Here is a 16,376-nt window from a genome sequence, read left to right as displayed (position 1 = left end):
TCACTGTCAAAATGAAAATTATTGCAAATACGTCCAAAACTCTGCTAGGACAAAATTCAATACGGCGAAAGTATGCACCTCACCGAATACCTCTCTAAGACGCTGACATGTAATTTTTCGATATATGCAGAGGTATCGGTGATTTAGCTAAATCGTTTTTTTGTAAAAAAAACCCCTTAACTGTACAGTATTTCATACACAACCTCTGACCTTTTGGGGTCAATAATCAGACGGACAGCTGTGCGGTGCCAGTCGTGCTCGAGGCCGTGAGTACTGCAGCTTGAGACTGTCAACAACTAATTGATTTTCCCGGTTGACTTTTATCTGATCACGACAAATGTTGCGTAAACCAAGTGAAGAGCTCTCACCCCTCCGACAGAATCACAACGGTTAACCGTCATGTTTGACCTGACCGTAGTTTAAGACTGTGTAATGGAGCAACCTCTATGACTTGTTGTACACCAATTGAATGATGTCAGAAGGATTTTGTCAGAAAGTCAAGACGAAACCTTCAAAGATTCATCATGTCAGCAAGCACAGTTCAGTCGCTTGTAGAAACAGCAGCCAAATGTTCAGCGGACAACATTACCAAGATTGGCTATAATGCGTTGATAGGTAACCTCTCATACCTTGTAAATTTAGTCTCTGTCAACAGTCGTAGTTTTCTGTAGTTACCAAAGTTACTAGTAAATTGGTACTTGGCAGTAATGTGTACTGAGCTGTAGAGTCCAAATTTATTTGAATCAACTTGATGTGTCAAGCATCAGTTTTTGTCTGCTTTTTACCTTGTATTACCTTTAGGGGCCTATTTATTAGTGCAGTGTGACAGAAAATGCTTAATCTCTGTTTTTGATCAGTCACTCTCTTGAAGGCTTGTGATGTCGTGCATATTTCATATTCCAACAGATTTACCTCGCTGGTTGTTGTTGACTATGGTGCCATACTTCAAGCCATTTGACTTCTACCAAATTCACGATATAGTGTCCAGCAAAGGTTGGTTTCAAATTGAATGTTGGTCGTCTAATGTGAAAAAGTATTTCTGTCAAGCGATCCTCATCATGCATGACTTGGTCACCAGATGGTTTTCATTGATTTGAATTTTTTCCCGGAGTCAGAGTGGTCCAGTGTGAACAAAACAATTGAGTGCGAAAACCTGGTTAAGGTAGCTACATACCTTTTAGACACTTTCAGATTTTTATTTTTTTCTCAATTGAACACGTCCCAAACCCCAATAAAGTATACATTTTCTGAAAGCCCTGATATAGAGCTATCCGACCAAGCACAGTACACGGTCATTATTTGCATAGGAGTCACGTGACAAGCGTTTTGCTGAACCTTCCAAAAACCGGTTTTTCCCGCCTTATGCGAACATGCTGCAAGATTTCCGGTTGGAATTTCTTCATTGACAAGCCTTGACAATATCCTTCAAAATCGTGTCTGGGATTTTCTTTATATGCCTTTGTTTTTTTTTAATGCGCTCTTAAAGGTGTTAGATGAAGGTGCTTTTCAAGGAATTTTAATTATCACGCCATATAATTTGAATGGAGCCTCCGGGAAAAAATCGCAGACACAGTTTTGAAGGATATTGTCAAGGCTTGTCAATGAAGAAATTCTAACCGGAAATCTTGCAGCGTGTTTGCATAAGGCGGGAAAAACCGGTTTTTTGAAGCTTCAGCAAAACGCTTGTCACGTGACTCTTATGCAAATAATGACCGTGTACTCTGCTTGGTCGGATAGCTCTATATCAGGGCTTTCAGAAAATGTATACTTTATTGGGGTTTGGGACGTGTTCAATTGAGAAAAAAATAAAAATCTGAAAGTGTCTAAAAGGTATTTAGCTACCTTAAGTCAATGCCAACTGTCCATCGGGTGTTGCCCTGATGAGAAACAAATTGTTGCTTCTCAAATAGCTTCCATAGTTATAATTGCTATCAGTGATATTTCCATGAGTCAGTTGATGAATCAAACAATCATTCTCTACATTAAATGCTTTATTACCTGTGGCCATTTGATTGTACATGGGAGCCATGATTCCAAAACTTTTCGATGCGAAAGATTTTAAATGCCATGAATAACTATTAAGGTAGTATGCACCTTGAAAGTGAAATACCGGTACTTAAACTTTTGCTCAAACTTTCCTCAAGGAATATTTCAATCACTATCTTTCAAAATCAAGAATAAAAATCGGCAATCACTGTGCAAATTTTGGTACTAGAGAAACAAATTACCTAAGATTTACCGATATTTGAAATTAAAAATGTCCACCATCCCTGTGTTACCTCTATGGAATAAAATAAAATTTTGCATTTTCGAAAAACTAAGACAGTAAAAAGTTTACTCACCCCAAGAGCTTTAAAATGAACCCCCACAAGTGGTATATCAGAAAATAATTGTAAAAGTTGAGAGTCTGAATATCTGTCCCCAAGGCGCATTCTACCTTAAAACAGTCAGGGGAGAAGCACTTTTGATATGATATCAAACTTTTTTAAGGTGTGTTCTGAAACAGTACACAGTATCCTGTTAACTGCCAACTGTACAGCAAACAGTGATTCCCATACCATCAACAGGCATTGACACTGAAAGTTACTGGAAAGATCACACAATGCAAAGATGGCCTCGAAGATACTCCTATAACTCTCAGTGGTTTCAGAAAGGATTTGAGGGTGTAGACCCAATGACAGAAGATGACAGCTATTGGAGGGAAAAATATGTACAAGGACATTGTATAGATGCTTTAAGATCATTGGTGCTTTCTAAGGCAAACGTTGGTAAGTAAAAGTGTATGTGCTGTTGTGGTGTCTTCAACAGTGCAACATGATTTGATAAATCTGACACTTGTAGGAACCCAATATTCTTGCTTCACACAGTGAAGTATATTCAATATCCAGTCATCATTGATAACAACTAAAGGCTCAATAGCTGTATCTTTTAGCATTATTTTTTGATTTTACTTCCAAACTAAAACAAGTTCATGGGAATGTACTCATTGAGGGGTGTTTATACAAGTATAATAAACTGTCCACTGGGACTGCATGTGCAATTTTGAGCAAGATAAATAATAAACGTTTGCCCAAACATAAAATGGCGCCCTCATGCAAATAAAGCAAAAACACTGTACGTCGTGCATATATGCATTGGAATCTTCACAGAAACAACAGAGTAGTCCAATATAATGCATAGTGCTGAATGTGTTCCACTGGGACATCATATGCTTTGTTTTCTTTGTAATATTACCAGTTTTTAAAAATGGCGGGAAATCAAAATAACGGTTAAAATTTAAATTTACTTGTCCAATTTTTCAGTAGTAAAGGACTATATCCTTTAAATTTGTAGAATTTAAAGAAAACCAGAGAAAATAGAAAGCCTTTTTCAGGTCAACAAATTTCAAGAGTTACAGCTACAGGGGCTTTAATATTGGCTAAACCATTGCGATGAAACAGTGAAACCAAGTCTAATTGTATGGAACTTGTCATTTGAACCCACGCCATATCCAGGTCAATAGCTTGCATAATTTTATCACTTTCAAACAGCTGTGTTCCCTGTTCTGACTATTGATAAGAATTGACAACATATCAAATGGAACTTATGGAAAGATAGTTGACCCGCAAGTTCACAAAAATATTGAACAACATGTTTTCAACTGAATTCAGTGTGGCAACTTTTAACTGTAATTGCATAAGAGAAAATGATTTAATGTCTTATGATAGAACCATATAAGGTAAAGTACACCCACTGGGATATCTCTTGAGAACATGTTGCTGTGAGAACAGCATATTGTGTTACTTTCTTGCTCACAATTGTATTGCCAGATCAAACAGTATAAAGCTGTCATATTGGATTAAAAGAAAGTGCGAACTGATACAGGAAATACTATAGTAACACAATGAATTCTCAATGAGTTGATACTCATGATAAACGTGTCTTCAACAAAACCATGAAATAGATGCATTCATCAGCGCTCCTCACCCTCTTCTTTTTAAGATTCAGAAATTTTGAGGAAGATATTTTATATGCCATTATCTGTGGAGGTGTGTGGAAGAAAGGCATCGTTTTCAAGTGTTTCACCTGAAATACTGTTGCGAAGAGGACCTCCACCAGAATTGGACTACTTGTTGATCAGAGACGGGAAACTTTTTGACTTTTTTGTTGAGTTTCCGTCAATACTTGAATTTTTGCAAAACCATTTGAGGAGATTGGGTATATACCATTGTGTTGGTCACGCAGACACGCTGTACAGAACTGTTGAAAGTCTGATCAGAGATGGAATTTTAGAATCCTTGGAAATTCTGGACTGTGCGTTGGATGAAGGCAGCATGCTAAAATTGGTAAGACTTTTCAGTAATGATCAGTCAGAGGCAAAATGTGACTGTAGCAAAGAACAGTTACAACACCACTGGGCAGAGGGTGAACCAGATTTGTACGACATGGCTCTGATTGGCTCCAGTGTTGGTGAACATCACTGCTGTAAACTCTCTGACGAAAATTATTTTGACAAGCTGAAGTCATCAGATTCAGAACCAGTATCCAACCACAAAGTTTTGCCTTCAACACACGGCACAGTGGTGCAGACGGCAGACGAACAGACACTACAGTCAGGAGAACATGAACAGCAAGCTATGCTTTCCCCAGAAACCCGAGCAATGGAGACAGCGGTGACTTTACAAACAGAGTTACCTCAAGAGTTCCTACTTACAGGAGATACAACGAAACACCTAGTTGATTCAGTTAGAGCAACACCTTTGACTGCAACGATTTCGAGAGATTCTGATTTCAGTAATTTTTCTGGACTTCAGTGTATTCTTCTAGAAAATATTAGAATATCCGATAGAGTAGCAAGTGCACTTGGATATCAACTGAAACATTGGAAGAATTTGAAAAAATGTGCTTTCAGGTCTTGTGGTAGGTTTATGATTTGACTACTCTATTGTCTATGATCTGACATTATTGGTGATCGATTTTGATTTGAATTCTGACTGCTATTCATCAGACATGCATGCATTTAGGAAAGTAAAGATTTACAAAATACTAAATCATTGCTGAATTACAGCATGTTATAAGTTTGTAGCTCATATTTGGTTTTATATATAAATACCAAAAAGAGCTTATATGATGAGTCTAAATGTCTGTATATTTGTGGGTATGTGCGGATGTATGTCCGTCACACACAAAGGCTCCCATACCGCCAAAGCTACCGTCTCAGTATTTGGTGTACAGGTAGATGTAGGGGTTGAGATGTGAATTTGTTCAAATGAACACATCAGTGTCAAAATGAGGTAAGAAAAAGCGAAATTCTGAAACAGGCTTGAAACAGGCTTACTCCACTGACTTTAGTCATTTCCTGTCATTGTCATTGAACTGTTACATATTAACAGACCTGCTCAAACCATAGACAGTAGAGGGGAGGAAGACCGTCAGTAGAGGGGAGGAAGACCGTCTATGGTCAAACTAAGGCAGTAAGGGGGCTAGCTGCCTTTCTGCTATGCATGTTGCTAAAGTTGACCTCCAGTACCTATTTAAAGTTTCAGACCTTAATTACTTTTGTCATTCTTGTTTTTCTGGTTTAAATATTTCTTGTTGTTTTACTGGTTGTACTGTGCAGAAATCATTGTCATAACATCAACGTAGAATTTTCCTGCTCTGAACAGATAGAAACAACATTTATTGTTGATCTTTGGTACCCATACTGGTATGTACCAATTCTGATCAAATTTGAGCGACACCGTATAATTGCGGTATTTTTTTGAAAACTCACTTGTTATAGGAATTGACCATGTTATTGTTCCTACAAATTTCCAAAACAGAATGGTTGCTATTTCCAATGTTGTTCCTTGAAAGATCCTTTTAGAATTTACTTTCTTTTCACAAGCTAAAAAGGAAGAAAATTGAGATCACAGGAAAAGTTTTGTTTACAGGGAAAACCTGACTTTACATGATGATATTCAATTGGCTGGACACCCAGAGTGGTGATATCACTAACTGCATTGCACCATTACTTTTTACTTTATTTATTAGGCTAATATCTTGAATTCATCAGGACCTGTTGAGATTTTTCTAGAGATTACCTGTAATGATCGATGCTTCGTAAAGCCTTGAGATTCTTTTTTGCTTCATCGACAGAAAGAGTAATCACAGTATCTTGTATCTCCATCATGAAGGTTTTGAGGTCGATGGCCTGGCAACCATTCTTCAGGGAATACTGGAGAGAGATGAAGTCAATAAATTGAAACACGTAGAGATATCAGACACACCGTCTTTACCGAGGGATCATCTCATTGAGCTGGTCAAGCTTTGTATCAGGTTTGTGGTGTTGGCTCTTAATCTTTTAAATTCGTTTAAATCTTGCTCAACTGTATAGTAGAAGAAACATTTGTATTATATGTACCTGATATTTTGTGTGAGATTATTGGTGCATATAATGAATATTCTGCCGCTTACTCATAATCCAATAAATATCAAGTTAGATGTTCACTGGATATGTTAATTTCATTTCCTAATGTTACCATCAAGGAAATATATAAGTGAGCATTCTTTACACTGATTTCTGTGTTTCTCAATTCGGGGTCTATGGTTTGAGAAATGTTAGTGTTAATGACTTTGCAGCGAAAGTTTCAGCGTCTCCTACTGTATGTCTTTAGTGAAAATGGCATTGTCTATTTGTAACATTTGTTATTTTGATGCAGACAGTCCATTTTGGACCCTGAAATTATGGACGGATTATGCAAAATTGTGAAAAAAGTTGGTTTTAGGGCACAACCTTCAGAATCCGACATATCATGACCCATTTGCCAATTTTGAGTGTTTGCCATGAAGTTGTTCTCCCACGCTGATGGATACTATTTTAGCTAGGGTGTCCACAAGAAGCAAGGTGTGAACCACCACATGTACACCGTGGCATACTATATGGTTAAGAATGCATCTGTTCTTCCTAGCTCAGGTTACAAAAGTATGAGTGAAGAACATTCAATCTTTAGAACGTAAGTTCAGTTGGCCATCTAAATGCAGACTTCTCCAAAACCATTGTTATCTTTTTATCAATTTTGCATATATCTTCAGATAAATGCAAAGTTCGAGTATTGACTGTCGGTATAAGGGTAACATTTTGAAAAGGATGTTACAAAGAGACAACACTTCTTTAAATACTGGAACTGAATGATGTGAAAAATTCTGGTTACAGGTGTGACAACTGCCAGCTCCAAACGCTGAGATTTGAAAACTTGGGTCTGACAACGTATCCGTCTTTGGACCAGCAACCAAGACTGTTCTCAGAGAAGACTTTTTCAAATTGTAAGCTAGAGTAACAATTGCAGCTACAAACTGTTCATACTGGCCTCCAGTTTCTATACACTTGGCAGTTAAAGGGACAAAGTCAGTCTTTTTGTTACTTTTTTCATGAATTTTGTTTGATATAAATAGTAGTTTCTGTTGTTTGACTTCTTGAAACATATTGAAATAATGGTTAACTGTGCACAACCTCAACTCTGCTTACAGTCAGACACAATTAAACATTCAGTGAAACATTGTACAGTCTGTACTAAAAAAATCAAGTTCTGTGTACAACTGTCACCATGCATGGCTGAACATACAGGTACATTGTTACAAAAGTTTTGACCTTATGCAAGCTTTTTTGTGGGTAATCTTAATTGGTGCCCTTTTATATAGATGAGGATAGCCGCTTTTCCTTACATTGTGGCAATGTCAATTTGTCATAGGCAAGAGTCAAAAAACAAAAAATCCATTTTGTTTTAGAGGTCACAAACAAAATCACCTGTTTGCATTCAGCAAAGGGGTAATTTTTGACACTTTTGTATTTATGTAGCCTGGCCATTTTGTACCCTGATTGACCTTTTACAATGTGATTTGTTATTACAGTCACCACACCATTTGAGTTGACATGTTATTTGAATCTGAGCGGCATCAACTTAGGATACAGGGAAGATGTTGCCAGTCTGTGTTATCTGATAAGAAACGATGCAGCTCTTCGTCACCTCATACTCAGTGATTGTTACCTGTCTCCGGACAACCTCAACGCAATCTTCCATGCAGTGCAAGGTAAGCGTTTGCTCTGTTCTATAACGTATGTCACAGCAGTGGTGTTCAACAGTGTGCAGTGAAGATGGAAAGATGTCACTTTGCAGTGCTTAGTTCCAATTATTACAAAAGATTGTTTCACTCTCGCCCAAAGACTGATATGAATGTTTGTATTACATGTAGTAACCACCTTTGGTACTCATTGTTAACATGACGCAAACCATAATCCGGTTGAATCTGCAAACACCAGCAGGTGATATCTGTTCAATGTTTGTTTTAATCTGGGCAATTTTTGAATAATATACGTGGTGCACTCTGTATTCATGAATATTCAAATGAACTGAAACTGTATCTTGCAATGCAGCATGATCATTCATTGAATTCTATGCAGGCACTGGGCCTAGAAAACTTGCATTACCAGGCACAGCAATTTTGTAGAGAATAGATTGTTCTGTACTAGATCTAATTTACAGTGAAGAAGACAAAGTTTTCTGTCATTTTCATGATTGCCTATGCATAATGTGCAAGTTCTTTTGTGTGTTTTTTTGTCAGATGCAGGTAGATTACAGAGTCTAGATGTCAGTGCCAACCATTATGATGGCGATGATGATGGTCAGTTAGTGGATATGCTGAATGAAAGTGGTGTACAAAGACTCAATCTGAACGCATGTCACTTACGAGGTAAATTTATTCTGGTATGAACCAGCTGTTTTTGACAGTATGAATAAAGATGCTCCGTGATTTCGACTAGAAAATCCTCCGTGCTTTTAGCTTCTTGACTTTTATGTTCAAAGATTATTTCCAGATTTATGTAGCACTTATTGATTTCAAACATCAATGCAAGCAGTTGCCATAGTTTTTGAATGGTTTGCTGCTTGTGTGGCTCACTTCCGTTTTTCACTTCCATGGTTCACTTCTGTCAAAAGTCACACCCTATTGTTCCGTTGAACATTTGATGCAAAATGCTCAGAACATTAATTAGGGCCCTATGAGTTGATGCTCCCTGCTACAGTCCCTCCATCACTGTGATCTTGGGTCAACAGTCATTTATAAAAACATTATAGATTTTTCTGTTTCACAGTAAATGTGATATTAACCACTGAACCACAATTGTAAAGCAAGAGACCTATAATTGATTTTCCATAGGCCACCACAGTAGCGTTGAGCTCAGTTTTCCTATTTTTATACATTCAGTTGCACAATTCTCTTGACAGATGTGAGATCAATATCAGCTAAGTACTGATTAATTTTCAGGTGGGCAAGTCAATCGAAATTTTGAGATAGTGATGAAAATAGCGCCCCCAGTGGTGTTTTACAGAAATTCATGCTCATTGCTACAATTTTCATGGGCCTTTACTCTCAATTTACCACAGAATGCGACAGCCATCTTTTACAACAGTCGGCATTGTTATTCATTCAGACAATGATCTTTGAAAAAATATTATCCAAGGTCTGCATTATTTTTTCAATCGAACCATCTTTGTGGGTAACAAACCAGGAAGTGAATTACTTGTCTTGTGGCACCAGACTTTGATATATCCCCATGTTTTCATTGGCGTGTAAACCCATATTCAGGGAACTTTGGGTGAAAACGTTTTACCTTTCTGCTGCTATGAACAAACTATTTAATAATCAATGCATTGGAATTTTAAAAAAGGGGGTATATGATATGCACATTTAAGCAAGTTTTCAAGTCACCTTTTTTATTGTTTATTTATTTATAAGCCCTCATAAACTACTTTCTGTTTTTGAATAAAGATGTAAATATGAAACAAAATCATAATAGCGCTACCAGTCTGTCAAAGCTCTGGAATGTGTCTTTGTTTGGTGTTCAATATCTGTCTTTACATTTTATTGTTGTTGTTATCATTATACATGACTCAGATTATGCCGTTGAATAATGAGGTAAACTCATCAAAGAAATGGCCATCACTGCTCACACACACATACACTCTCTTAACGTTCAAGGTTTGTTCATTGATACTTTTAATATCTCTGCAATAACAATTTGTCTGTTTGCTTTGAAAATTGATGCAAAATTTATTACATTGTCCTTCATCCTTCTTCAGGCCAGTTTTCCAGTGGTCTCATACAGGCACTGAAAAACAACAGGAAGTTAAAGATGCTGTGGATAGCAGAGAACAGACTTGGTAAGAATTTGTATTTCAGTATCCATGTACAGGAAATTACATGTACATGCTCTACTGTTATATGATAAAGGGCAGGATATATGATATAAATATCTGTCAGTTTGTTGATATATCCAAGGGAAAGATTTTTGATTGGCTTTATTTACATTAATGTTTCACTCATGATTTCTAGTTTGATACTGATATATTTATTCTTCTTTACTTTGCTTTCAAAGGCGATGATGGTCTTGACAAGCTTAGTCCAGTTTTTGCCGGTGAAGATTCATTGAGTCAAATTGAAATCCTGGATATCAGGTACTTGCATTGATTCACTGTTTACATTGGTTCACTGTCCATACCATATTATCTCACACTTTTGAAATGAGTCAATTTTTGATAATTCTGAGTCCAAAGAAATTTCTCCTTTCATAATCAAGACCTAAAATTGGGGTTGGGGTAGGTCATCGTTCAAAGCCAAAGTACCCCAAATTTGCTGATATGTATGAAATTTAAAATGACCACCATCCTCCATATTGATCTTGTTGGAAAACAGTAGTTTTAGCAAGGCAAGTAATTGAAACTTAATTTTCAGTAGAAGTAGCAAAAAAGGTCCATTAAAAGCTCCGTACAAACAAAGAATTGTGAGATTTTTTAAGTATTGAAAAATCTGTCCCCCAGGGGGCGTTCTACTTTCATAAAATTCCCTGTTACGGTTCATAACTCTGTTGTTGATTTATTCCCGTACATAAACCTGCAATAAATCACTGTAGCAGTAGCCGTTCTACTAAAAGTCACTAAAAATAGCAATCATCTATATGGACAGTGCCTCAGCATATGAATAATTTGTGGGGGATAGTTCATGCAGTGCAGCTACATGTATTTGCATTATTCAAAATAACAATGTGTTGAAGGCGTAATAAAAGTAGTGGATTAGGTAGGCATGTACCGGCAGTAATAAACTCTATTTCATTTCAAAACCTGTACAAAAACTGTAATAACATGTATTTCACTTTAAAGACATGTCATTCAATCCAGGGATTTGGCTTGTTTTAGATAATCGGAACGTTGAAGGGGTGTTGCTAACATAAATATGATATAAAATTAGGAGTAATAGTATGATACCAGTAGTTTGAGTGTGCATTTTCTTTAATGTTCATTGTTTTTTGCATAAAAATGATTGAAAGATTTGTTGAAAGAGATATTTTCATTCAGTTGAATTTTTAATAGTGAAGAGTGAAATAATGAGGTGGTTCAACTGGTCTCTAGTCTTCAAGTGATGTCTATAAAGCAATGTTTTGGCGACGCACAAGTTGCCACCATCAGGGTATGCACTTGTTAGGAGCAGAAAAAACACCCTGGTTAGGCTGAAGTGCTGGGTTGGAGTGTGACGCTGGTTAAAATGAACATCAGTTGAAAATTGGAGACCTGGTTGAACTGTCTCGTATTTTACTCTACACTATTGCTATTGTCCTGACATGTTCCTGCCCTCCGTTTATGACTTCAATGGTTGTAGTTTGACTGACTCTCCTTGCAACATTAGTGAATTTTTAATCCATGGAAACAATTTGCTGTTTGTTTAATTTCATCAGGAACATGCCCTTTTTGGCAGATTCAAAGTTTTCCATGTCAACCATGGTATAAATTAATATCTCATTGATCATAGAATTTAATATTACCAGTACCCAGTACTTGTATTTGATCCTGTGCAAGATTTCACTACAGTGTACGATCTTTTTACATTTTGCTGGTCCCTGTTTCATTTAACCCTTACTCTGTGAGCGTAGTGACATTCAGGAACAGAGCATGTCATTTAATATTTCCACCTAAAAATAATGTCATTAGAGGCAAATGAAGAAGCTTAAAAAAAAAAAGCATTATGACATAAAGCCAAACTGGAGAGTGGTTTAACATACGGTACATGTAACTACGGAACATTACTTGTTGAAAGTTGCATAAAAAGGACATTGACTTTCGGTACAGTGCCTGCAATGTTGAATATGAGAAATGCATTGAGATTCGGAATGTTATGGTGAAGGAGGTTGCTACCGTTGAGAAATGTGACTGAATATTTTATCAAAGTGTTAATCACACCACATCAATTGCTGAGATGGAAATATTTGTATAATGCACATTTCACTTGCACTGCAATCTTCAGGTAGACACCACGGCAAAATATGCTAAAAGTATTGTTCTGTAGCACACTATGATATTCGTATTTTATTAAACTGCCATCATAATCACGAACGATTCATGTTGGTACAGTTGTTATGAAACAAATCACTTTGATAAAATCATTTCAATTGCAAATTTAATGAACCAAAGACTTTACATAAGCATGAAAATTTGAAGTCTACTTATTTGATAATGTATCTGGAACAACAAACAGAGTATACTAGATCAGATGACCTGTTTCGGGAGAGATTCAGTTACCTACCCTATGTTTGGCAAAACAGTGTCAGTTGTAATACAAAATGGATGTGAAGAAATAGATACCACTCATACATTTTGATTTCTTTCAACAAAAAACGGTACCATTTTGACTCCATACTTTGCAAATAAAGACCGATGAACCAAACCTGCAAGAGAACAGGCCAGCAGAGAATCATCATCTGCATTCCAAATATATGACATGGATTATTATTAGACTCCCTGTACTGTAACCTTTTACAAACTGGTGCCTGGCTTATCCATGTGCACATTGAATAGCTGTACTAAAAACAGGATGCTACCCTGATTTAACTGACAGGACATATTTCAGTGTAACAGTAGTTTATAGGGCAGCAGGAAACTGTGTTAGTGTTTTTTATTTTGATTATAGGGTTGTGTATGTGAGTTTGTGTCCATCCTGGTTTTCTTGTGAAATACTAACATTTCACTGAAGACAGATTATAAGTGGAGTCGCTTAAACGGACAAAGTAGCTCTTTTTTTACCTGTTTTCAAGAATTTTGTTTGATATGAAAAGCAGTTGGTGCTCTTTCACTCTTTGAAAGATGCTGAAATACGGGCCAACTGTCTACAACCTCAACTTTGCTTGCAGTCAGACAAGATTAAACATTCAGTGAAACATTTACTCTGTGTATCTACTAAAAAATTAAGTTTCATGAAAACTGTCACCCTGCATGGCTGAGCATACACTGTTGCAAAAGTTTGGTCTTCATGCAAGTTTTTATAATGAAATCTGTATTGATGTTGCCTTTAATATTAATAAGGAAAACAGCTCTTCCTTACATTGTGGCAATCTTTATCTGTCATAGTACAGCAAGTTGGAAAAGGAAAAATCCATTTTGTTTAGAGGTCACAAACAAAATTATCTGTTTGCATTCAGCAAAAGGGTAATTTTTGACACTTTTGCAGTTGTGTAGCATCAATGTTTTGTACAGCTAGTGACTTTATTCAAATGTCCAAAGTTTTCTTGATGTCACCAAAAGGTCAAAAAAGAGGGACTTTGTCCCTTTAAGACAAAGTGTCATTGAAAATATTTTGATCAGCAAGATGCCACAGCAACTGGCAAACAAGGCTTTTATATCGATTTCATTATGTGCGCAGTGCACTATCTTGTAAACCATGTTGGTATGTCACTGACACAATAAATTTGTATCTGACTTGAGCAATATGACACATGCACTGAGATATGTGACAGACTTGAAAAAATTTCAAAATTGACTTTAAAGAGTTCCTAAACTGCTGCAGTGATACTCTTGCATATTTGGAAGTTTTCAGTGCCTGTGGATTTCTCAAAGCACCTTTCATGCAGACTACATTTCTCGTTCCATTTCAGCTGCAATTGCATCTCGGTAGAGCCACTGCTCAAGTTCACATCATCCCTGAAATCAACATCAAAGAAGATCACGCTAAGAGAAGTGTCCGTTTTCGGTAACTGGTTTGGTGAAGATCAGGATATGGTATCATTTATTCATAAACAACTGAGTGAAATGATTGAAACTGTCAGAACATCTACCCTTTATCAGTCAACATTTAGTAGCGTGACAGCAGAACATATTTCACAGATGTAGTTTCCACAAAATGAAATGATCTAACTATGCAAATTTCATTGTGTTTAATACGATGTACTTTTTTGAGCATATACCTTTCGTACAATAAAAAAATGACGAGTCAACCAGAGCAATGTTTAAGGTGTTTGTTGGAAGAACTGAAAAAGTGAGGCTTTGTATTTCCATCAGACCTACCATCACAGTTATTGTCCTAGTTTATACTTGTGATGTTGATGTGAAACCAATCATGAAAAAATTTCTAAAATTACTCGGATGATTTGAAACCAACATTCGAGATCATACAACCTAGGAAGTGTTCATCTACTGTGGCAAGGATCATGCGGCAAAATCCATATTTTGTACCGTTATCTGAATCAGACTATTGACCTGAAAAAGCTGGAAGGATAGAACCTTTATACATCTGTCGCTGAATGAGAGGCTCCCCATTTTCATATACATCATCCACTGAACCTTTACCTTGAAAAAAAATAATGAGGTCTGACTTTATTTCTTCTTTAAACACAGTGTTGTAGTTTGACTACACAGAAATTAATTCCCTGTACAAATGGGCATTAAATATAAGTCAATTATTATGAAAGTCACAAGATGTATTTCAATGCATTGTATGTGCCAACCAGTATATGCCATATTATACTTCAAGAAATTTTATTTGCACATACAATTGAACTAGTAATCTGATACATATTTATATGTTTATTACCCTACTTCTGGGGTATTGTCAGAGCAGACATTATAGTAATTACAGATTTTGTAATGCTATTGTAAAGAAAATAAGTTTATCTTTCTACAGACAGCCGATTATGTGCTTTTGATGAGTACAAGAGAATAATAGATAGGCTACACTATCATCTAATGAATTTATGAAGGAATTTGTAGATTACATTTGCATTTGTGCAATGTGGAGTTGCTGATCAATTTTGACAGATTTATTGAGACGCACTGTACAGACGACATGTATCTCAGGTGTTTTGAGCTCCTGACAACTTGCCCTGAACCAGAAGATATCAACAAATGAATCTTTACGATCAAGTGAATCTTTTTACCATGCAGTGCTGCAAGCTACATCACCAACATCTGCGGTAAAATTTTCTTCAGCCTATAAATTATTCATGCAGTGCACCCTGGACAGTTCCACATCGTGTGAATTTATTTAAGTCACTGTCATCAGTAGTACCATCAATGAAAAGCAATAAGTCTATGATGATAATCTTTCAATTTAAATGAGTTATTCTAAGGCAAATTGCTTTCCATTTTAGCACAGCTTATTCTAGCTGTATCTGATAATCCACTACAGTGTATTTTTTCTATAGTAAAATTATGCACAAATGCCCCGGTATCATCTGTATGCATTTATTTCAACAGACTTGATGTGTTATTGCCTTAGGTAATACTTCTTATCTTGTCACAAACCACAGTCCCTGTGGTTTACCCTATCACATCCCAATACATGTACTCTGCATATTAAGTATGCCAATTCTGGACTGTCATATGTACATGTATTAAATTGAACTTCCCTTCACAGATTAATTGTCTTTCAGACAAATACAATGTTATCATTTTCTGCAAACATAATTTGCAAGTTTTTTTATGTGTTTTGTTAGCACATTAGCATTAGTTTTTGTAGATTTTTTACTTACTTTGGAGGAGGAAGGGGGCTATGATGGAGATTGCATCGAGTCTTTTTTACTTTTTCATGCCCCATGATTTTTATTATTTATGTTGTGCATTGTGACATGTTGATATTGACGAAAGTTGTCCCATGAATTTTTCCAGTGAGAGTTCCACATCATAATTTATAGTCAGCTAGATCAATTCTTGACAACCATCCATCAGAAGTATCTACAGAAGTTGAATGTCAGCGAACTGAGCCCATACATGTATCTGAAAGTAACATTTCCCTGTAGTTCGGTATAATGCTCTGGAAATCAAATATCACAAAAGTCTTCCCCACAGATGTAAATGAACTGATAGGTAACATTTCCCTGTACTGGATGATTTTAATAGCTCTGCTGCATTTATGCAACACAATTACCCATGAATAGTGCATTGTATGATGGTGATAAGAGTGATTAGTGTAACAGCTGCAATTTTTTATCAAGATAACTACTTTGAATGATTGTAGTGTTTTGTAACTGAATATTTTGCCAATTTATTTTTTTATTGGAAGTTAAATAAAAATGGCAATGGTCAAATTTCGAGCAAGGT

The 16,376-nt window shown here is 36.3% G+C and overlaps 1 protein-coding gene across 3 annotated transcripts; it reads left to right on the top strand.

Annotated features, from left to right (window-relative positions):
- The first annotated feature begins 207 nt into the window (after positions 1 to 207).
- Positions 208 to 16,367, top strand: LOC139150095 (ribonuclease inhibitor-like). Of its 3 annotated transcripts, XM_070722250.1 has the most exons (11): positions 208 to 615; positions 907 to 993; positions 2,568 to 2,768; positions 3,982 to 4,899; positions 6,156 to 6,297; positions 7,175 to 7,284; positions 7,870 to 8,049; positions 8,581 to 8,709; positions 10,098 to 10,178; positions 10,394 to 10,472; positions 13,937 to 16,367. In XM_070722250.1, exons 1-11 carry the CDS (start codon positions 525 to 527, stop codon positions 14,169 to 14,171), a joined length of 2,253 nt encoding a protein of 750 aa, XP_070578351.1. In that variant the 5' UTR covers positions 208 to 524; the 3' UTR covers positions 14,172 to 16,367. The 3 variants fall into 3 exon arrangements, with proteins under 3 accessions (XP_070578351.1, XP_070578352.1, XP_070578353.1); XM_070722251.1 differs by lacking the exon at positions 907 to 993 and having other exon boundaries at positions 440 to 615; XM_070722252.1 differs by lacking the exon at positions 3,982 to 4,899 and having other exon boundaries at positions 440 to 615.
- The last annotated feature ends 9 nt before the right edge of the window (positions 16,368 to 16,376 follow it).

The sequence above is a fragment of the Ptychodera flava genome, chromosome 14 (genome assembly GCF_041260155.1).
Source record: "Ptychodera flava strain L36383 chromosome 14, AS_Pfla_20210202, whole genome shotgun sequence".
In the NCBI taxonomy this organism is placed as follows: domain Eukaryota; kingdom Metazoa; phylum Hemichordata; class Enteropneusta; family Ptychoderidae; genus Ptychodera; species Ptychodera flava.
Note: the sequence above shows the minus strand (reverse complement) of the source record. Positions and strands in the feature narration are given on the sequence as shown.